Source organism: Carassius carassius, chromosome 24, assembly GCF_963082965.1.
Source record: "Carassius carassius chromosome 24, fCarCar2.1, whole genome shotgun sequence".
Taxonomy (NCBI): domain Eukaryota; kingdom Metazoa; phylum Chordata; class Actinopteri; order Cypriniformes; family Cyprinidae; genus Carassius; species Carassius carassius.
In genome coordinates, this window is record NC_081778.1 from 17,880,834 (window position 1) to 17,903,499 (window position 22,666).

The 22,666-nt window shown below is 38.1% G+C and overlaps 3 protein-coding genes across 4 annotated transcripts; all 3 read left to right on the forward strand.

Moving 5' to 3' along the window:
• Window positions 1-205: 205 nt before the first annotated feature.
• Window positions 206-10,242, forward strand: LOC132103497 (uncharacterized). Its single transcript, XM_059508626.1, has 10 exons — window positions 206-348; window positions 1,302-1,964; window positions 2,226-2,747; window positions 3,020-6,426; window positions 6,563-6,800; window positions 7,179-7,325; window positions 7,472-7,561; window positions 7,649-7,844; window positions 7,936-8,143; window positions 8,621-10,242. The coding sequence occupies exons 2-10, from the start codon at window positions 1,352-1,354 to the stop codon at window positions 9,860-9,862; spliced, it is 6,663 nt and encodes a 2,220-aa protein (XP_059364609.1). The 5' UTR covers window positions 206-348; window positions 1,302-1,351; the 3' UTR covers window positions 9,863-10,242.
• Window positions 10,243-10,451: 209 nt separating this feature from the next.
• On the forward strand, window positions 10,452-14,709 carry LOC132103049 (zinc finger protein 497-like). The gene is made up of 5 exons (XM_059507857.1): window positions 10,452-10,602; window positions 11,333-11,508; window positions 11,966-12,081; window positions 12,929-13,072; window positions 13,319-14,709. The coding sequence occupies exons 2-5, from the start codon at window positions 11,364-11,366 to the stop codon at window positions 14,066-14,068; spliced, it is 1,155 nt and encodes a 384-aa protein (XP_059363840.1). The 5' UTR covers window positions 10,452-10,602; window positions 11,333-11,363; the 3' UTR covers window positions 14,069-14,709.
• A 927-nt stretch (window positions 14,710-15,636) lies between these two features.
• Window positions 15,637-21,215, forward strand: LOC132103038 (zinc finger protein 408-like). 2 transcript variants are annotated; one of them, XM_059507837.1, is made up of 4 exons: window positions 15,637-15,932; window positions 16,203-16,802; window positions 18,170-19,146; window positions 19,613-21,215. In XM_059507837.1, exons 2-4 carry the CDS (start codon window positions 16,208-16,210, stop codon window positions 20,939-20,941), a joined length of 2,901 nt encoding a protein of 966 aa, XP_059363820.1. In that variant the 5' UTR covers window positions 15,637-15,932; window positions 16,203-16,207; the 3' UTR covers window positions 20,942-21,215. The 2 variants fall into 2 exon arrangements, with proteins under 2 accessions (XP_059363820.1, XP_059363821.1); XM_059507838.1 differs by having other exon boundaries at window positions 15,638-15,918.
• The last annotated feature ends 1,451 nt before the right edge of the window (window positions 21,216-22,666 follow it).

A 22,666-nucleotide genomic window follows, 5' to 3' on the forward strand; every position in this document is an offset into this window, starting at 1 on the left:
ACCAATTCTGTAGAATGGGCCACTTATGTGACCTCAGTGTTATGTCCTATATAATGCTCTGATTAAATATCTTGGATAAATATCAACATACATCTACATTTCGCCCATTCTTTGAGGTGCGATGAGATCCCTGAAAATTCGAGTATTTATTTCAAGGACTACAACTATTTCTGTGAACTACAACTCCCACATATAATCTCAGTTTGTGCATGACGTCACACAGCCTGCATTAGTTAGTGTAGTGAAATGACGATCTCGCATGAAGCCCATCATATAACGGCAAAACCAATGGTTTATCAAGGACACGTTGACTAGAAAATTCGCTGGGAGGATGGAAAAAGGAACTCGGTGAGTGTGGGGCTTATATTAGTTAATTCATTGTTATGCCGCTACATGTATATGGCTGTGCGCACAGGCAAGCGCCATAACAAGCAGTTTTGAACACAATGGGTTAGAACAGCAAACCCTCTTGTTGGCGAAACGTAGAAGGATCTTACACTTCACGAATGAGAGTAAACAGACATAATATTCTTGTAGTCGTGATTTTTTTGGCTTCTCTTTCCTTCGTCGCTCAAATTATTTTAATGAACCTGCGAAGTGGGCTATGTTTCAAAACCTAGTGATGATGTACCTTCATAGACAACAGATTTATCACTTCAATAACCACTTGTACTGGTTTCTTTGTATTGTAAAACTTACAAAGACGACTACTATTAATTAATTTTTCACATGAATGTTTCAGTGCATAGGTTGCATTTCCACAATTATTTTATCTAACTGTTCTGTACGAAGACAGTTGTAGTTTCATTGAGCTATGAAAGGGCTGGTATAATCCAACAGCACTTTTCACTGTTTGTGTCACTCCATAAAATTGAGTCCATATGTGTTGTGTGTGTTTCAGACAGGCTGTCAGTCTGTGCATTAGTGGTGGGGATTGTTCATTGACTCTTTCTGTTGGTTACTTTGATCGAGGAACCATTTTTTTTGAATGAGTCAGTTAATCAAATCATTCATAAACACTAATTTACTTAAGAAGAAAACACTGTACAACTGCATCTTGCTTGGAGATGCAAGGTTATTATCAAAGAATCAAAATGCATTTAATTTATAGTCTCACTTCTTCCATTATGCTAATTATTTATATTTACATGCTAACATGTCTAAAGAATCCATAGTTATACAATTATATAGTGGTCAATTTTGGCTTTTTTTTGGTTATTTCAAAACTGTATGGTGCATTGGCACATTGGATGTGTATTTTATTCCTCTAAATTAACTTGCACACTTTCTTTCTATTTTAGCAGACCTTTACAGATCTGAATTCTATTTAACACATCAACAGTTGAACAGCATGGAACTTACTAATGACCCACTCTGTGAACCATCTGCTTCTGAAGCAAATCTGCACAATGAGCAGCTTCCACTTTTAGACCGCCTGTCTCCTTCGGAAGCACCATTAGATAGTTTTGTACATGGAAAAGAGGCTTCAGAGGGTACAGAACCAAACCGTGGCCTTGAGTTGAAGCTAGACATCTATGTCCCGGCACCACCAATAATAGAGCATGTAACACCTGTAGAGGAAACAGTGGAGCATTGTGCACTTCCTGTAGCAACAGAAGAGGAAAGCCCAAAACCTGAAGCCGTTAAAGAGGGATCAGATAAAACTGCCAACTTTGAAAGCTTTCATTGCAAAAATCAGACAAGTCTGGCTGAGTCGAGTTCGAATACTGTGATAGAAGTGGGATGTGAGCAGGCATTCAATGAAACAAGCTCATCAGACTGTATGGCTGAAAGTAGTATGCCCGTAGAGACGATAAGCTCAAATGAAACACCAAAAAGTTGTGGCAATATTAAACTATCAACTGGAAGTACAGTAGACAATGCCAACAGAAAGATCATCCCTCCAAAGAAGGACAAATTTAACCCTTTGAAAATTGACATGGCCAAAGTAATACCTCTCACCTGTAAGTTGTTTGACTCGTATGTGTTTCCCCTTAGCCTAGATTAAATATTGTTACAGTCCTCTTATATATTCACAAATGTTGGTATGAAACTGAAATTGATATTATTTTCTTAATGCACATTACTGGTCTTATTTTGAACGATTCATTCATTATATTTTATTAATAAATACATTTTTAATAAAATTGTCATAACGTGCTCTTTCAGTGGTATGACTCACTTTTCTAAAATGCATTTTGTTTTGTTTTAATACCAACTTCTAGCATCCCAACTCTCACTGCAGTGCCTAGAATGTCACATCATCTTCAGTGACTCCAAAAGCAAAGAACGGCACCTTAAAATGAACCACCCTGCAGAATATCAGCAATGCATGCTGGGAGATGCTCTCTTTACTTGCTATGTTTGTGATCAGCATTTCACCACATCCACAGAGCTCATGGCCCATCAACGCACACACACAGGTAACGAGCGATTCAAGTGCCCTTTTTGTAGTGAGGCTTTCTACAGATCCTGTGAACTAACAAGTCACAAAAAAAAAATTCACTTCAGCAAACATGGATACACCTGTTCAGAGTGTGGCAAGCCTTTCAAAACCTTTACTTTGCTCAGATACCACCAACGGGCACACACAGAGGAAAAGCCTTTTGTTTGCATACACAAACACTGTGGTAGAAAGTTTTCTGCATCAAAGTCTCTTCAGCACCACTTAGAAAAACATCAGAAAGAAGATAACCAGGATAACCAGACAAATGCTTCAGCCAATCCAAAGAAAAAGAGGGATAAAGGTAAATGACCAAAACCTTAAAGCATTAAAAAGACTTCATGGGTAACCTTATATCCAATATCTGCTTAAATGCACAATACCAATAACTCAAATTCTATTATCTGCTGATAACTAATAGGGTTTCAATAAATTGTGCACCCTTATATTATACTGTGCTTTCATCACTCGCATTAAAAATCAAATATTTAACAGTTCAGTGTCATTGCAGATTGTTAAATGTCAATGTTGCTGTGCTGACAATTTGATTTCTTTTATACTTTTCTTTTTCTACAGGGAAAAATGTGAGGAAATTCCCATGTTCACAGTGTGCTGCAGTCTTCAAGACTTCTAAAGCACAACTTCTTCACATCAGAAATAAACACTCTCAAGAGTCACAAAGTAGTAATGTGATGGTGCCACAACTAAAGCCAACTGGACTTGCTCTGACACAGACCGCAAATGGACAATCACAGACTCTCATCATTGAAACTGTTGGACAAACAGAGCGAATGGATAAGCTGGATCCTGTGCAAATAAAAAGGCTAATTGAGAAACTTGGGAATGTACAGAAAGTGAATCAGTTGGTTATATTGCCCTTGCAGCCACAAAACTTTGGGTCCCCCCATCAACAACCATTAATGCAACCATTACATGTGAATTTTACTAAATCAACCATTCAGCCAACGCAATGTAAGAAATCTGACACAGACTCAAAAACAGAGCGAATTAACCTTCAGTTGTCTGCAGAAATTGGAGATTTGCAACAAAAGGAAAACGTTCTATCACAAGAGGGAGCAAATATTTCATCAGAAAACTCAGAGACCCAAGTAACAGCTGTTGAACTGACACAAACAGAGGTCCAAACAGAAATGGATGAAATTCACCTTGAACTTATACCAGTACAGACTGATACTTCAGTTTTGCTGGATCAAACATCTTTACAGAGTAAAAAACCCCAGAATGATTCTGTTAATGAAATGGCACAAATAGCAGAGGAATTTTTTCCATTCACACAAGGCATTGCAGCTTTGGCAACAAACAATGAACAACCTTTAATTCCTCAACCGGAAACTGCAAAGACTCATCATGTGGAGGAGGACAATGTGCCAGTTGATACAGTAGTATTGGAGGAAACAGTTACCCATGTAGACATGTCATGTCCTGCACAAATGCTAAATTCAACAGTATTGTTAGTGGAATCTGAGTCACTGGTGGTAAGTAAACCGTGTAATATAGTCAAATTAACTGAACCTCAAGAATTTCAGGAAATCCAAGCTCAAAAGGACCGATCTGAATCAGAGAAAGAGCCATCCATGCCAGTGGAACCACATTCTCAGCCCAATTCTCTCAACAGTGTGCAGAATGACACCGTAATTGACCTTCAACAAAGCTCTGTGCTTACACAAGACAAGACTAGAGCCAGCTTACAGGATTTCCCTTTTGTACAGAAGAAACTTCCAACAAAGAAAAAAAAATCTAAGAAACAATTGGCTGACAAAATAGAGACTAAGGAAGCAAGTAAAGTATGTGATGGTCAGCTAGCCTCAACCAAGAAAGTTAATACTTCATCAAAAGTAATTACTAAAAAAAGTCAAAAGGCAAATAGCAAAAAGCTTGTTGTCAAATTCGGACCAAGTGAGAAGAAAAAATCCTCTAAACCGAAGGTGGTAATAACCTCAAAAACCAAACAAAACCAGAACCAGCAAATTAGTGATCAAGATCAAGTTCCTATATTGTCTCAGCATGTCAATAAACTGGATTTATACCAAAAAGTGCAAAAAGATAAAAAAGGAAAGGAGATTGAAAGTCCTTCAGAAGCAGCAGTGAAGACAACGGGTCAAATTACTAATTCATTAGACACTGTTTTGGCAGAAACAGAAGCAACAAAACAAGGGAAATCCCAGAACAGAAAAATAAAGAATCAAATAAGTTTGGACAAGAAGGCAAACTCAGTCCAGGAGGCTCACCAAAATGAAACACTGGTACCTGTACAAAAGAAAAAGAAGCAGGGAAAGAAATCTGAAGACAAATGTCCCAAGAAACCCAAGGTTAGGAAGACCCAAAGTGATGACTTTAAGAAGAATACCCACAAATTACCCAATCATAAAGTTACAAAGGGAAAATCTAGACCTGATGTTATAGACCTGGCTCACATAGATAAACAAGCTTTGCTCTTATTAAAAGGCCACAAGCAGCCTCAGCTGAAGGTGCATAAGTTGGATGCTACTGAACTCGAGAAATCACCCCCAAACAAGTGTGATAAGGTACTGAAAAAAACAAGAAAAACAACAATCAAATCCTTGAATATAGCACACCAAAAGAAAACTAAATCAGGTGAAATGCCCTCTGTTGAGAAAAGCCCTGGTTCTGTGTCTACAAAGCCCAAAATTGTACGGAAACGCAAAGCTCCTACAAAGACAGACCAGGAAATTGCCTTGAGCCCCCCGTATTTTCAAATTACCCTTGGGTGCCAGGACTGTGGAAAGACATTCTCAGAAGTGTCTGCTTTACAGGAACACATGGCATCCTGGCATTCAGCTGGAAAGGTGTCCTTCCCAGATGAAACATTTGATGTTGCTAAAAAACGAATCATAAGACCTGGTCCTAATGAAACATGTATTTCCCCTAATGTCTTTGAAATTCAAGTTGCAACCGATTGGGACATGGAGACTGAGGTGGGGGAGATTGTGAGAGAAAGACTATCATTCCCAGCGTTAAGTCCGTCTCCTTCTTTGACACTTGCTTCTGGTGGTGTTGAAGGAAAGGAACAAGCAGGAGTCAAAGATTTTGAAGGAATTGTTTCTGGACTTAAGCAGCCTCCTGAGCAGAATCCTTTAGAAGCTTGTGAGATTCCTTCCCAGGCTTCAACCCCAGCCTTAGGCAAAAGAATTGTGACCCAGGAGCACACAAATAATACTAGTGAGAATGTGTCAGAAAAAGCACAGAGTAATCGGGTCGAGTCTATCACAGAAACATCTTGCGCTCAACTCAAAGATGCAGCAGAGGAAGAAATTAAAGAAGAACTGCCTTCAGAGGTTAATTTAGTAATGGTTGGTGAAAACCATGTGGAAGACAATCATAACACTCATAATGTTTCAGGTGACTCTCAAGAGCTTGAAAATGAAGTGCACAATCGAAGTTCTCAGTCTGCAAAAGATGTCAGTGTAGAATTGACTCATAATTTTCTTACTGAACCAGAGATAAAGCAAGAAGAAGAGGAGGTACTTGTACGTAGAGTTGATGATCATAAAAGAGTGATGGGAGAACATTCTGCATTAGGAGGTAAGAAAGCAGTCGGAAGAAGCCGTAGCAAGAGACCATTTGGAAGAAGAACTAGCATAGAAAACAGAAGTAAAAAGAAAATAGAAGGAAATAAGGAGCCACAAGAATGCCAAGTTCTCTATCATCTGTGTATGCTTGATACTCCGGAGGGAAAGAGCAAAGAAAATGACAAGAATGGAGTTAATGCCTCTGAAACTTGTCAACCATTGTCTTCTGAGGAGGGTCCTGAGGAACAGGTTGTTTTTGAGTTGGATTCTGTTACCACAAGTGTAATGGATATTGTAAACTCTGGAGACAGTTCATTTGAAGAATCTAGAGAGCTAGTTCGAGACGGAAGTTCACCTGGAATCATACTGGAAAAGTTCTTGACTGCTCGGGAGAGAAATATGGAAAATCCAAACACCCAAAGTCAGATTAGGGTGAGTGTTTTGCATGTTTTATTAGACTCTTCAGATGTTGTCCTTTAACATTTGAGTATTGACTTTTAAACCCTTTTAGAAAGTATTAAGTATTTATTGTGTCAAGTAATGTATTATGTATCATATTTACCTAAAGTTCTCATTAAAGGCAAGCTCCTCGTTGGATACCAGTAAAGTGACTTCGGCTAACACATCAGCTGATGTGAAAGTAGAAGAACGTTCATCAAATTTGGCTCAAAACAGTCTGATTTCTTCTGAGAGTGGTGCTATGCGAGGAGTACAAATGTTTTTTGTCAAAGCAGAAGACCACTTGACTTCAAATGAGATGTTTCAGGCAATCCAGCCCATGGATCATCATCGCGTTACATGCCAAGGTCAGTTTTAACAAAATTATTTAACTGAATACATGTTAGTTTCTATTCTAATACAGCTGTGTAAGGAAAATAGTTGTTGCCCCTTGTCTGTAAAATCTTTACTATTTAAACCTTTAATCATTTAAAATGCTTTTTATTAACTTTGATTCATTTATTTATGTCCATTTAGTTGTGCTAATTCACCAGTATCAAGAAAATACATTTTACAGAATGTTTTCTAGTGTACCCTTTCTAGAAAAAATTGTCATTAAAACTTTTTTGTTATATTTTATATATTTATGTACTTTTTTCCCCCAAATTTGTGGAAAAATTCAGTTTGTGTTTTTTTTTTCTTATGTTTTATTCCTCTTTTAGATACGACCATTTATAGGAACAAAGATGGCACCTCTTCGGACTCTCATGTAGTACCCCTGCAGTCCTACAGCAAGCAATGCATATTTTATCCTGTTAAGGAGGAAGAGAGGGAACATTTAGTTGAGCCTCCTCAAGTGTATCAGACATTCTTGAATTTGGGGGAACTTGCAGGTGAGAGACTGTGCTGGATTTTATAAGATATATAAGAAAAAATAACAGTATTTATGAGTTAATTGCCATATGGAATACATATGTGTGTTTTTGTACATCATCTTTAATCTGTCCCACCTATAACTTCTCAACTATAACACCTGTAGGGACTTCATCTGGAATTGAAGAATGTGAGGAAGTCAGGGTAGGTTCGGTACAAATGGACATGCAACATCTATATACAGCACCTGAAGAGGGTAAATAAAATAATAGGTAGTGTAATGCTTTAAGGTGTAGTCTCTCCCATGAGCTTAATTTCAGAGTGTGCTCTGTTGTATTTGTAGGTGATGTTAGTGCTGAACAGCAAAGAACTCAAGGCTTTTTAGAATTCCTTTCAGAGAATTCAGACACGGATGATGCTGATAATGTCCACTCTGAACCAGAAGCTGAAACCATTGTGATGTCCTGTTACCATGGAATACAGAGTACTGGTACAGTACATCAAAGTGGTGTAGAGAGATGTGGTCCAAGTGGTAGAACGTGAGTATTGTTGGCATAACATAAAATTCTGGGTGTGCCAAATTACTGTCACTCAGCAGTCTTTAACAGCCATTTTTTCTCTGTTTTTCAGAAACATGGGTGCCTCTCCAACAAGACACACAGAACCAGAGAGGCAGCTCAACTGGAAGCCCATTAACTACTTTAATCAGTATTTTAGTTTGGACACATGGAATGAAATTGCTGTTTGCACAAGGGAAACATCAAAACTGCCAAACCTCGTTACAGAAAAAGAGGTTGCACAGTATGTGGGAATCCACATAGCAATGGGAACTCTGAAGGTTAGTACATGACCACATTTGAAAAGTGGGTAACTCACAAAAGATGGTGACAAACTTTGTCCTTGACATTTCAGTAATAGAAAAATATTTTGCATAATCTATGCATAATTCTATGACGGTTTCTTAAATAATATGAATTTGTTTGACTTTTTTTTTTATTTGTTTGCATGTTTTAATTACTATTATGTGGATTTTTCTAGTGCCCTAAAAACACTTGCACCATTATTATGTCGTTTAGTTATTTATTGCTCATTTTGTTTTCTTGGGTTAAACATCAGTGCAAGGTTTAAAAAGTGTGCAAAAATTATAGAATAATAAATATGAAGTTGTGTTGAAAAAAATTTGTTACATTCACAATGTAATTTATGTTTAAAATATACAATGTATTGATTTTAGTCTAATCAGTGGTATGTTTTAAGAATATATTTTCTCCATCTTATTGGTGTCTCTCTGTCTTTTTTTTTTTAAACCACAAAGTTTCCAAGCACAAAGCTCTACTGGGAAGATTGCACACAAGTACCTCTAATATCCGATGCCATGTCAGCTTCAAAATTCTGTGAGCTTGCTCGTAAATTGAAGCTGGCCAGTTCTGGTGGAGCTTCAGTCGAAACGAGTAGTGATCAGGAGTCTGAAGAAAGGAATAGAGACCAGCCAGGACAGAGTAATGAAGCTCACAGTAATGGGGAGGCACATAATTGCACAAACTTAAAGACAGATCCTTTGTGGAAGGTAATGCCGTTGATAAGAAGAGTTCAAGACTGTTGTCGGGCACTGAAGCGACATGGAAACTATGGAGTCGACCAGTACCCCCTTCCCTTTCAAAGACACCCAACCCATTCATTACTTCACACAGTTGTCATAAATGGTGAAGGATTGGTTGTGGACTTCATCTTGAGTGTAGACGACTCCAATAGAGAAGATGTAGTTGAGAAAATGGTCTCTAGAGGTAAGGAGAGAAATGAAGGGATGGTGTTTCTTTGCAAATCAGATCTTTCTACACCTTCTATGCTAGAGCATCTTCTAGCTGCTGGTGTGCAAAGTGCTGGCAAGGTTGGTGGGGCAAGAGGGCAAATAGGTGATGAGTTTGTGAGCTCGGATGGAAAACTCAAGCTTTTCAGATGTCATCATGGCTTTATACTTTCAGCAGTCGTAAAAGAAAAACCTCGTTCAACATCTCTTGTCAGTGGCTTTGAGCGAGCAATTAAGGTTGTAAATCTGAACCGTGACTTGAGAAGTCTTTATCGCACACCCTGCACAAACTCGGCAATCAGTGCTTGGCCGCAGTCTGTTCTCTGGGACTTGATCGATCTGGTTTTAGTAAATGCATGGATACAGTACAACCAAGATTACAGTCATATTACAGATCTGTTATCACTAATGGCATTTCGTTTGGAGGTGGCCAAAGCATTAATTCTCTCCAGTGGTGTTGACGCACAAGACTCATCAACTCCCTGCCCTCCTGCTCCAAAACTACATGGCCCAGATACAAACACAAGACCTTCTCAGGTTCATGAGACCCCTTTGCCTGATGAACATACACGGTTTGATGGCTTTGGGCACTGGCCAGAGCAGCTGGCAGAGGGCAAGGAGGCCAGGAGGTGTCGATTCGGGGGCTGTGAGAGGACATCACATGTGCGGTGTCTTAAATGCTGTGTGTTCCTGTGCATTTCTCGAAACCACAACTGCTTCCTGAAGTTTCACAGTGAGGGGTCTTCATGAGGCATACAGATTGTGCCCATTTTAACTTAAACTTTTACGCATTTGCTTAAATAAGATTAAGTTATTGCTCATCATGACTCAAAACTAATCCTGAACCATCCATGTCTATTCTTGTCCAGGTGTTGTAGTTCTTATTCTTGTCAAATAAACCCATTTCGATGTATAAGGAATGTTATATTGTGATTGTTATATTTAATTTTTATGTTCCTACTAAAAAAATATTATATTTTAAGCCTAGCCAAAAAATTTAATGTGTTTCTTCATTGTTTGGTTTCATTTTAGAATGTGATGTTTTTATTAATTCCCGACTATGTTGATTCCTGCTTGCTGTGCTTTGTAAAGGCATCAATTTATTTGTATAAAATAAAAGCTTTTACATTTATAGTATTTTGCTTGGTGTTTATGATAAACACTTTTATGCATTTATATCTAACTAGTTCAGTTATAGTATAGTTATTCTCTTTGGATATGCAATTATTTTATATAAGGGCCACGCAATTAACACTGTTATCTCATTTAAGAAGCCATTAACTTATTTTGCACGACAAACAGGCCATCTCGATACCTGTTCTGCTCTTGAACACAATGGAAAGTACAGCGGACAACTTGGCACGTGATGCAGGTTTTTTTTTTTAGTCTTAACAGCGGGTTACTGACTACACGTTTGCGCCCCCTTTATTTTCAGATGTACGTTTGGCTTATGCCTTTTCCCTCCAGGCAAAAAGGATATTCTCTATAAGGTAACGGTTCTGCTACATTATTTTTAAGACTGAAATTTAATTAACTAAAAATATAAATTTCCCATCTTTTTTAGGCTTTGTTTTTGGCCAGCGAACTTGGCTATATTAGTCTGCACCAAGTTCAACCTCGAACTCAGCTGCTGGCTAATGTAATAGCAGCTAACGTTAAATACAAATATTCAAACGGCTAAAGTTTTTTTTTTTTTAACAGCGGTTTCGATGCATTGGTAGTGGGACTAATTTAACACTTTAGGTAATGAGCTAGTTAGCTACATAGCATTTGTTTGGTTTACAGAAGCTGTAGGCCTCGTTAGCTGGTAGCATTTAGCTTAGCATAGCTTAGTTAATGCGAACAAACGGTAGGCGGCTCTAAAACGCGCGATTGGAGATGTTTGGTCTCCTAACCCCGTTTTCTAAAATGAAACCATATTTTTATATTATGAACAACATTTGTAGTATGCTGTGAAGTTGAGCTCTTTGTGTTTACGTTACTATGTTGTGTTTCAGTGGCTCAAGTGACTGCTTATTCAGCCGCAGTGTGAAAACTTATATCTGAGAACTGATGTAGAAAATGGTTTAGTTGCATCCTTACGTTATATAATTTGAGTGGCGCTTTTTAAATGTATAAATTGTTTTTGTTATACTTGCACACTGCAATGCGTTTACTGTAAGTTACATATTTGTAAACATAGGCTAGATTGATTGACTGTCATCTCTTCTGTATTTACAGCAGGCATACATTGAATTCTTTACCCCTCATAATGGACTCTGACATACTGAATATAGAGGAGATAGTAATGGGTGGAGGAGAGGCTGCTGCCCCTGCTGAACTGCCCTCTGAGAAGATTGAGGATACCTACACCACCTCCATTCAGCAACATGCACCACCTCCTGTCATTCAGTCATGTGAGTGTGAAGGAATATCCTAGATCAGTTATGCATATACCTCTGGGTTTAAATGTATGTTTCTTATGGTCACCTGCTGCATAAAGCTAGTGTTATGCCAGTTCTCAAATAGAGTAATGGTGAATGGTGTTTTGCATTTTTTAAAAGCTGGGATGGAAAAAAAAATATATTTTTAAGTCCTGGAGTAAGATATAAATAATAATAATAAAAAACAGGATTACTGAAATACTCCAGGACACATATATTAATGGATTAATAATATTGTGCTATACTTAATCACATTTCTAAAGTCACATTGTAAGTTATACTTTTAAATGCTTTTTTAATGTCTGCTGTTAGCCCATTTTATATGTTGATATGTTGACACTAGGTATATAGTTTGGTTATAAACTTGTAATAAGCATTTGCCTCCCATACTGGTTTAAATTTCTTTCTCTCTCTCTCTCTCTGTATTCAGACCAGCATGAAAGCCTCCAGTGTTTCCAATGTTTTATTACATTCTGCAACTCAAAAGCCAAGGAAAGGCATATGAAGAAGAGTCATCGGGAAGAGTACAAACAGCAGCTTCAACAGGTTAGTTGAAGCATTACTTTAATAGCACCATAGCACATATTTACACCATTCACAGTTTGATTTGAGTAGATGTGGTCATGCTTCTAGATAATATTATTACTAGATTATAGCACTATTCTAGATTCTGGCTTTTGGTATTCCTCATTTGTAAGCAGCTTTGGATAAAATAAATGTAACTGATCAGAACAAAATTAATATACTTAATATTCTAAAAATATTAACCTTCTGGTTCAAACTCTAGAATGGTTTCTCAGTTTAGTTTGCTAGTATCAGTTTTCAAAATTGAGAGAGGATGTGTTGCTTTGTGTCTGTTGTTAAAGCGTTCTTCTAACACCACTGAGTTTCACAGAAGCTTGCAGATGTCCCTAGAGATGATTGGATATATTTTTTGTTGGTGCGAGCACTCCAATAACCCATTTGAAATGACTAATAAAGTAGGATAGCAGAGAGAAACAGTCTTTTACTTTATGTAAATCCTATTCCCACTAAATCTGAAAAGCACCACTGGCTTCACTCTTTTACACTTTTTTACATTTGTTTGGTGATTACATTCTTAATTTGTTGAGCTTCATTAATGAACTGCCAACATATTCTGCAGCAAAATCAGAGTTTCTTTACATTTGTACCAAATAAATTATTTTTCTGGCAAAACGACTGAAACTAATACAATAAACACACACACACACATATATAACAAATATATAAATTACCTAAGTCTAATTAAATCATTGTGCTGAATGGATACTTTTGTGTGATGTGAATTCACCCATGTTATATTTTTTTAAAATTTAAATTAGTTTGGTTTGCTTCGTTGTATATTCACAAACCTGTTGTCATGCATCAACAGTGTGATACTCTTTTCACATGCTATGTGTGCGATCGAACCTTCCCCTCTTCTGAGGAACTGACACAACATCAGTCGACCCACAACAAGGAGGACAAGCCCTTCAAATGTGCACATTGCCAAGAATGTTTCCGCACATTCTCAGAGGTAAGAGGAGTTTTAAACACAAAATGCTTGATTTTTTTAATATTAAGTATCTTAAGTACTGCATAAAAATTTATTGTTCAAAATTTTACTTGATTACCAAAAATAGGTAATATACAGTCACTAAATACGTTATGCCATTGTTATCGTAGTGTTTGAGAGCATGGCCAGCTATGTATTGTACATATGCCTTGATTCTAATTGTAAGCCTGTTTAGTATTTCAACATGTGCCACTTTCTTTCCACAAGCTAACAACACATCGGCGGCAAGTATGTCCTGAACGTCAGTTTGTTTGCAAAGAATGCAACGAGACATTTCGAAGCCCTGGACTCTTGCGTAACCATCGTTTGGCCCAGCACCCCGTGCCCATGGACGGAGAGGATCCAGAGGATTCCACTAAGACCTACCGATGTGGTAAATGTGGCAGGGGATTTGAAGAAGAGGCAGAGCTCCTGCAACATCAGGAGAACCATGCAGGCGACCGGCACTGCAACGGTAGTGCCGCCATCAAACGTCGAGGGAGACCACCAAAAACTGAGCCAGTTGAGAAGAAAGCAAAGCAAACGAATAATGAGGCAGAAGCAGAGGAACCTGAGGAAACCAACCATTCAGAAGATGCTTCTGCAAAACCAGCCACAGCTGAAGTGAAGACAGGAGGAAGACGAGGACGCCCAGCCAAATCTACCCAGGAGCCCAAGGCAGAAGATGATAAAGCAGCTATGCAGATCCCTTGCACTGAATGTGACCTCACTTTCCCCAGCCTAGCGCAGCTTGGAGCACATAAGAAAGAGAAGCACACGCAGCGCAAGCCTCACGCCTGTGGAGAATGTGAAGAGAGTTTTAACCGACCTGAGCAGCTGGAGGCCCACATGGCAAGGGCACACAGTGCCGGCCGGCATACTTGCCCCACATGCGGAAAAAGCTTTGGCAGAGAAAGTAACCTGAAGGCTCATCAACAGAGTCATGGAAAAGAAGAAAAGCCAGTGGGAAAGAGATAATTCAGCTTGGGAGAATTTCGAGGGTGTATGTTAACCGAAGACAAATTCAATTTTAAAAATGTTGTGTATGGAAATGTAGGTGGGGACAGGGTTCACTTTAGATTTTAAGTTGTAACATAGCAGAGGATCCTTCAACTGTGTGACCCTTGAGAGATCAACACTATGTGAACATGTTATTTGAAAACTGGAAACTCAAAGGGTAGTGAGTTCATGGTTAACTGCCTCATTGTATCTTGACATCTGTACTTCGCTTTGGCATGGAAAGGATTCATACCCTGATTGAATTCTCATTTGTTGGGTAACCATGTTGTAACTTATACCATCAAGAGAAACCCATAGAAAAGCCTCATTATATTGTCTAAGGCTTCATATTGCTGTTTTCTTTATTTTTTCGGAAAAATTTTAAAGTGTTTTCTAATCTCTGAATATAATGTGTTATTGTTTTTTACATTATTTTTAGAAGTGTATACAATGGTGAGTGGAAAGATTTACTAAATGATGTTTTCTGCCGAGATCAGACTAAATTTGATTTCAGATGTTTTATTTTTTACAGGTATGACTTGACATTTGACTTGAACTTTAATGTTACCCACAACTGAGACGAAGTGAAGTCTGAGTGAAGTAAATGTCTGAATAATTAATTGAAAGTGTTTTATTATTATTTATGGTGCACCCTTAGAGAATTTCCATGATGATTAATTATCGCTATCACACATTAAAGTTTCTGCCTTTTTTGCCATACATCATTCTGGGGTAATGATAACATTTCTGCCTAATTGTGAAGCATTAAATGAAAAATCATTTAATATTATATTTGCATAATCATTTTGCACACTAATCTGTTGCCGTTTAAAAAGATCAGCTTGAACATATCTATAGAATAAATATCTATCTATTATGGTTCATGAAGATTGGGCAAAGTGGATATAGCTAAAAGTGCATTGATCAGACTAAACTTTTCCCTTTCATTACATTTCCATTAGCCTTTTGTGAGCAAACTCGGCGTACTTGGAGTTAGAATAGAACTTAAGAGGTTAAGGAAAGCTTGTTTGATTAACTGCAACATGATTTCAGGAAAGCGTGTTCATGGACAGGCATACGATTTTCCGCGACACTGGAAAGCTAGAAAAATCTTCCTTTGAGCAAAACCAGTTGAGGCAAAAAAATTATAATTCCAGAGATGCATTTTTCTTGCATTCTAGATTATAAAAATAGAAAAAGCCTGAAAGAGGACTGTGAGAAAGAACTGTGGTATCCAGGATCTCTACTGCTGACATTTTACTACGGGAAAATCAAATAATATAATTATAATACAATTATATTAATACTTACAATTTAGAGCAGGGGTCACCGAGGGCCGATGTCCTGCAGAGTTTAGCTCCAGCTTGCCTCATCAACACGCTTTAAAGCTTCAAGTATATCTAGTGAGTTCTTGATTTGCTGGTTCAGATGTGTTTGGTTAGGGTTGGAGCTGAACTCTGCAGGACACCGGCCTCCAGCACCTGAGAGAAACACGTCCGCTGTGAGCAGCTTTAACGCTTCCCTCCAGCAGATGGCAACATCCACTTTATATTCGGGCATTTTGTACCGGAAGTATCGGATGGACAGTGGCTCACCTTATTTCTTACATATGCTTGCGCAACCTGATTTGAGCTTGATTCGTGACTAAACCATTTTAACACTGGCAGCTGTTACAATCACGCATTATACATTTGTGGTTTGTTGTCCTAATAGATGTCGCTGAGCAGTTAATAAACCCGGCATGAACTGGGATTGATTGTTGCATTCCTGAACAGTAACGTTAGATCCTGAAGCGAAGCTGCTTTCAAATGCTCGTCGAAGACTTCTAGGTAATATGAACGAAGTAAGCTTGCTTCTGTATTTACTGTAGTGATTGCATTGACAGAACAAAATGTCTTTAAGCATGTAGTTCATCTTAAATGTTGTAGACACTTTGTTTGCTTAATTTCTTTGCAAACAGAATATACCTCTTTTGCTATAACACCACCTTAGTAATGTCATATGTATATAATAATGGAAAATAATAATAATAATTACAACCCTTAATTGCCTTAATGTTTTGACAGTAAAACTGAACAAACTTGCACAGACAGTTTTTCCTATTCTTTTCAAGGCACCATGTCAGAGTTTACCCTCGATATCCAGCTGACAGAGTTGGGTTTTTCAAACTGGAATTTTCCTGTCTGTGAACCACCGAGTGTTAAAGAGAACATTTTGCCCACCCAGAATGTCACTGAAAAGCCAGAACCAGAGACTGAAACGCCTGCAAACGGTCATGAAGAAGCCTGCAGTGTTGCGAGTGCATCGGCGGACAAAAGCTTTCTACAGGACCATCAGTATTCCACTCCTTTCAAAGATAACTCTTCAAGTAATAGAGAAACCGCTCAAAGCGATTCCAAAATCATTTCCACAGAGCACAAGGATAAAGTCATTTGCAGTTTGTGGAAAAGAGGAAGAAGACTAGAGGGGACAGAACAGGGACATGATGACGTAGAGCAAAACGGGAAAGAGGGAAAGGAAAATAAGGAACAGAAATATTCAGAGTTGAGCCAGGAAGCCTCTGATCTCATGACAGATGATGCTATGTCTAGTGAGGAGAAGACAGACGAGGATGCAGAATTAGTTTTGACTGAGGATGATGTTGAGGAGGAAGATGATGATTGTGAGAAGGAAGAAGATGATGATGGTGACGACGGTGGTGTTTCCTGGTCAGGTACTCCATCATTTTCCAAACAGTAGATTATGATTTCATTTATACACGATTTTATTATTTACCTTATTTAAAAATAATAATTTTGTTCTGCTGACACAGAAAAGGTTTATTTATTTGCCTACCACAAAAAAAAATTATTCATAATTACACCCATATACACAGTCAAAAGTTTGGGATTAGTAAGACATGTAATGCTTTTTATTTATTTATTTAATGCTTTTATTTATTTTGCTAAATGTTATTACAATATAAAATAATGGTTTCTATTTTAATGTCCTTTCAAATATTATTTATTTCTGCAATGCGATGCTGAATTTCCATCAGCCATCACTCCAGTATTAAGTGTCACACAATCCTTAAGAAATGCTTATTTATCATTAAAATTTTCACTGATGGCAACAGATGGGCTGCCAAATATATTTTTAACAGCATTTAACATCATGCCAAATAAGAACAGCATTTATTCAAAATATTAATATTTTTTAAAAGTATTTCTTAAAAGAATTTCTTAAAAGAAAAAAAAGAAAGAATAAAAATTTACTGACCCCAAACATTTTATTCATCAAAGATTACTGAAAAAGTATCACAGGTTCCAACAAATTATTAAGCAGCACAACAGTTTCCAGCACTGATGATAACTCATATTAGAATAATTTCTGAAGGATCACATGACACTGAAGATTGGAGTAATGATGATGAAATTCAGCTTTGCATCACAGTAATAAAATAGATTTTAATGTGTATTAAAATAAAAAAAACTTTTTTTTTTTACATCATAATATTTCACAATATTACATTTTTTCCCTGTATTTTGAATCCAATAAATGCTGCCCTGATGTGCATAAAAAAACTACTGTAAAGAAAATAAAAAATCGTTCTGATCCCAAACTTTTGACCGGTAGTGTATATATATGAACATATGAAGTTAATCTTTACATAATAAATAATTTGTGAATTAAAATGTACATTTTAGCACATAAGCTTTTGTAATAATAATAATAAAATGTGATCTTTTGAAAATCTAAAAATAAATATCCAATTTTCATACTGTATGTAATGCATAATAAAACATTTTAGTCTTTTCATTTGTTTACTAAATGTTTATCTGCAGAAATTACATTTGCTATATATATATATATATATGTATATGTCATTAAGTGTGTAATGAAATAGTTATTTATAAATAGTTATTTTTATATTGTTCAGCAATTATGTAACTCCTTGACAGCTAAACAATAAGTCCATAAACATTTTGTTTTTGCTGGAAAATGATGGTAATTCATAACTAATTCATAACATTACTGATTGGTTGGTAATTTCCATCCCATTCTAACTGAAGATTGACTGACATTTTTCTTCAATTACAGAGACAAATGGATCTGGAGAGAATGAAGAGAATCGCTGCCATGTATGTGATCTCACCTTCTCCTCTCTCTTCTTACTCAGAGAACATTTAAATATGCATACGGGTGTTCGCCCCTACCGCTGCGATGAATGTGGCAAGCAGTTCTGCCAGTTAGTCAATTACCGCACGCACCTTCGCTCCCACTCCCAGAAGGCCTCCATCCACTGTCGCGTTTGCTCAAACGTCTTTGAGACCGAGGAACAGCTCCAGCAGCACTTGGACACCAACCATTTTGAGAAAGAGTTCTATCAGTGTGATTTTTGCAAGCAGATTTTCACTGACTTGGACGTATGCAAGGCTCATGTCGAAGCACACAGGCAACAGGCAAAGCGACATTTGTGCCTCAAATGTGGCACCAGTTTTCGCCTTCGCAACTCGCTGCTCCGCCACCTAGAATGGCACAGCAGAGGCATCTTCTCCTGCTCGGACTGTGATCGGACCTTCTCCAGCAAGGCTTCTTTGTTACGCCACAGCTTCTCTCACTTGGGCGTCTTACCGTATACATGCCTGAAGTGCAAACGCCATTTCCGTTTGCCTTCTCTCTACCACAACCACGAGTGTAAGCCAGAGAGTATCCAGTGCATGGCGTGTTTGGTTTTCTTTCAGAGTCAGGAGGACTTTGATAAGCATAAGAAGGACACAGGATGCTGGGGTCATCAAGGGGCTTTGTCTTCCAAGACAGACGAGATCCGCTGCATGGAGTGTGGCCAAGTCTTTGCAAGCATTGAGGAATTAAAGAAGCATGGAAGCACTCACCAGAGGGTCCTAAAATGTGCTGAATGTGGGATGGGTTTCCGCTCGTCACTTATGCTTATGTCACACATGGGAGGGCATGCGGGACAGCGGCCATGTCTCTGCCAGGACTGTGGCCTGGGCTTCCCTCATCAACAGGGTTATGACAGCCACCTGAAGACATGTGGAGTTGTGACACCTCCAGTGGTAAGCTTTTCTTTTCTTTTTTTTATTCTTAGTATACCTAGTGTTTTGTAATTAATAAAAATGGATCAAATTCACGTTGATTGAATTTGACATAAGTTTAATTCCAGTGTTGTTATTGTTAATTAAAACTATTAAAATCTTGATTGAAATAAAGTTAAATTAAATTTAAATGTTTGCATTTAGCAGACGCTTTTATCCAAAGTGGCTTACAGTGCATTCAGGCAAAAATTTTTACCTAACATGTATTCCCTGGGAATCAAACCCACAACCTTGCGCTGCTAACACAATCACTTGAGCCTCAGGAACAAATAAAGCTCAAAAAAAAAACAAAAAAAATATTAGATAACCGCATATGGTTCTCTGAATTTAAAATGTAATTTAAAATTAATGCTTAACATAAAAAAAATGTTGAAAACTCCTGCCTAAAGAGCTTCAAGCTATATAAATCTGTTAATTCTGTTTACAGGCTGCTGTGAAGAAACCAAAACCAAAAGCAGGTCCCTCTCCACAAATAATCCAACAAATAACTCCTAACATAATCATCCAGACTGTTGCTCGGGCATCAACGCCTGCTACATTCCCCAGTAGCTTGAAGGAAGTCCACATGGTTCCATTCGGGGACAAGAACAAGCCTGCTGATGGTAGGTGGAAGCTTACTTTAAATAAACAGCCTCCTCCAGGTATGCCTTTAGTCATGCTTCTGCCAGTTTCCACTACAAAGTACTCCTCTACCTCAGATCCTACCCAGAGCTCCAAAAACTTTTTACCATCCTCTCTGGTCTTAGAAACACCCTCATCTGCTCCACGTGTTGTTTCCATGCCGGTGGTCCCATACGGCACTGCCATTAGTACAGAGGCAGAGAAAGACAACGTAGAGTCCCGCAGAACCAACATTCCTTCAAATACACTCATTCCTGAGCAAATTCATGACAGTAGCTCAAAGAAGAGGTGGACCGTTTTAGAAGATCAGGGCTCTCTTCAAGTGTTTGGTGCAGAAAATATAAAGGCAGGTGAACAGGCTGCAGTAGTAGCAAATCAGGAAATGAACATTACTGCTCAAGTAGGAGCAGAGAATGAACAGAAAACTTCAAATTTGAAGCCTAATGCGCTGTGCATTAAAAAAACGCTTCAATGGAGTCCATCGGATACTGCATCTCTCAATCTCACATGCCCCGTGACACCATCATGCCTAAAGGAGGAGAAGGATGATAGTGACAGCATCAAGAAAAGGTCTTCAGATTTGAAGGACCTCGACTCCCTGCCTGTAATGGCAGGAGTAGAAGTTTGTGCCCCTTTAAAAAGAAAATCAGAAAAGAAGACACTGGATTCTTCACAAACAGGGTCTCATAATCTAGTTTCAGATTCTTCGGAAATTACTTGCCACAAAAAGACCAGCAATGATCAGATATTTTTCAAAGAAGTGGTGTCATCTGACAGGATGTGTGCCGAGTCGCAAATGGAATTTACCATGACGGGGGACAAATCAGAAAACTGTCTGCAGGGGCAAAATGAATCTGGATTCGATGTAGAGGTGGAAATGAATGAAGATGTGGAGTCGAGCAGCATGGAAGTGGAGATTGGGGATGAAGACAGCGGAGTTGATATGTTGGAAGGTATGCTTCATGAGTGTGTGACCTGTGGACAAGTCCTTCCTGAAAAGAATATGATCCAGCACTACATGAAGCATGCGGCCGACAGTCCTGAGCTCTCTCCTAACTGTGCCTCTCACACTACAGAACAATCTCCTCCATGTAGTCCATCTAGAAAAAGACTACGATCTGGCACAGAGTTTTGACCCTTAGTTTAAAAGTATTTCTTTTTTGTCATTATTATTATTTTAAATTGATTTGCTGTTATTGATATTACGCAATCTTTACTTCCATTCCATTTACTTGGAAAACAGGGGCCACAATCATTTTGACCAAATTAAAATTTGGGAAAGATTGGTGTTTCTTAAAACCAAGTGTGTTTTGAATGTGTTATACTTTTGACATTTCTTTCAAGTATCTTATTTAATTTTCACATTGTCATATAAGATACAATAAATGTAGATTGGAAAATTGGAAAAATGCTTTCTTTTGTTAATTGTTCTCTCTCTCTCCGTCTCTGTCTCTCTCTCTCTCTCTGTGTGTGTGTGTGTGTGTGTGTGTGTGTGTGTGTATATATATATATATATATATATATATATATATATATATATATATATATATATATATATATATATATATATATATATATATATATATATATATATATATACACACACATACAGGTCCTGGTCATATAATTAGAATATCATCAAAAAGTTGATTTATTTCACTAATTACATTCAAAAAGTAAAACTTGTATATTATATTTATTCATTACACCCAGACTGATATATTTCAAATGTTTATTTATTTTAATTTTGATGTTTATAACTGACAACTAAGGAAAATCCCAAATTCAGTATCTCAGAAAATTAGAATATTGTGAAAGGTTCAATATTGAAGACACCTGGTGCCACACTCGAATCAGCTAATTAACTCAAAACACCTGCAAAGCCTTTGAAAGGTCTCTCCAGTCTAGTTATGTAGGCTGCTGACTTGTACGTTGTCCAAAAGACGACTATTGACACCTTGCACAAGGAGGGCAAAACACAAAAGGTCATTGCAAAAGAGGCTGGCTCATCACAGAGCTCTCTGTCCAAGCACATTAATAGAGAGGCGAAGGGAAGGAAAAGATGTAGTAGAAAAAAAGTGTACAAGCAATAGGGATAACCGCACCCTGGAGAGGATTGAGAAACAAAACCTGTTCAAAAATGTGGGGGAGACTCACAAAGAGTGGACTGCAGCTGTAGTCATTGCTTCAAGAACCACTACACACAGACGTATGGAAGACATGGGTTTCAGCTGTCGCAGTCCTTGTGTCAAGCCACTCTTGAACAACAGACAGCATCAGAAGCGTCTCGCTTCAAAAAGGACTGGACTGCTGCTGAGTAGTCCAAAGTTATGTTCTCTGATGGAAGTAAATTTTATATTTTCTATGGAAATCAGGGTCCCAGAGTCTGGAGGAAGAGAGGAAAGGCACACAATCCACGTTGCTTGAGGTCCAGTGTAAAGTTTCCACAGTCAGTGATGGTTTTTGGTGCCATGTTATCTGCTGGTGTTGGTCCACTGTGTTTTCTGAGGTCCAAGGTCAACACAGCCGTATACGAGGAAATTTTAGAGCACTTCATGCTTCCTGCTGCTGACCAACTTTTATGGAGATGCAGATTTCATTTTCCAACCGGACTTGGCACCTGCACAAAGTGCCAAAGCTTCCAGTACCTGGTTTAAGGACCATGGTATCCCTGTTCTTAATTGGCCAGCAAACTCGCCTGACCTTAACCCCATAGAAAATCTACGGAGTACTGTGAAGAGGAAGATGCGATATGCCAGACCCAAGAATGCAGAAGAGCCGAAAGCCACTATCAGAGCAACCTGGGCTCTCATAACACCTGAGCAGTGCCACAGACTGATCGACTCCATGCCACGCCACA

Coding starts and splice junctions, on each gene's coding strand:
- LOC132103497 (XM_059508626.1), top strand. CDS start 1,352: ATGGAACTTACTAATGACCCACTCTGTGAACCATCTGCTTCTGAAGCA. Junction 6,427..6,562: donor ACACCCAAAGTCAGATTAGG/GTGAGTGTTTTG, acceptor ATTTACCTAAAG/TTCTCATTAAAGGCAAGCTC. Junction 8,144..8,620: donor TAGCAATGGGAACTCTGAAG/GTTAGTACATGA, acceptor TAAACCACAAAG/TTTCCAAGCACAAAGCTCTA.
- LOC132103049 (XM_059507857.1), top strand. CDS start 11,364: ATGGACTCTGACATACTGAATATAGAGGAGATAGTAATGGGTGGAGGA. Junction 11,509..11,965: donor ACCTCCTGTCATTCAGTCAT/GTGAGTGTGAAG, acceptor CTCTGTATTCAG/ACCAGCATGAAAGCCTCCAG. Junction 13,073..13,318: donor GTTTCCGCACATTCTCAGAG/GTAAGAGGAGTT, acceptor TCTTTCCACAAG/CTAACAACACATCGGCGGCA.
- LOC132103038 (XM_059507837.1), top strand. CDS start 16,208: ATGTCAGAGTTTACCCTCGATATCCAGCTGACAGAGTTGGGTTTTTCA. Junction 16,803..18,169: donor CGGTGGTGTTTCCTGGTCAG/GTACTCCATCAT, acceptor CTTCAATTACAG/AGACAAATGGATCTGGAGAG. Junction 19,147..19,612: donor GAGTTGTGACACCTCCAGTG/GTAAGCTTTTCT, acceptor TTCTGTTTACAG/GCTGCTGTGAAGAAACCAAA.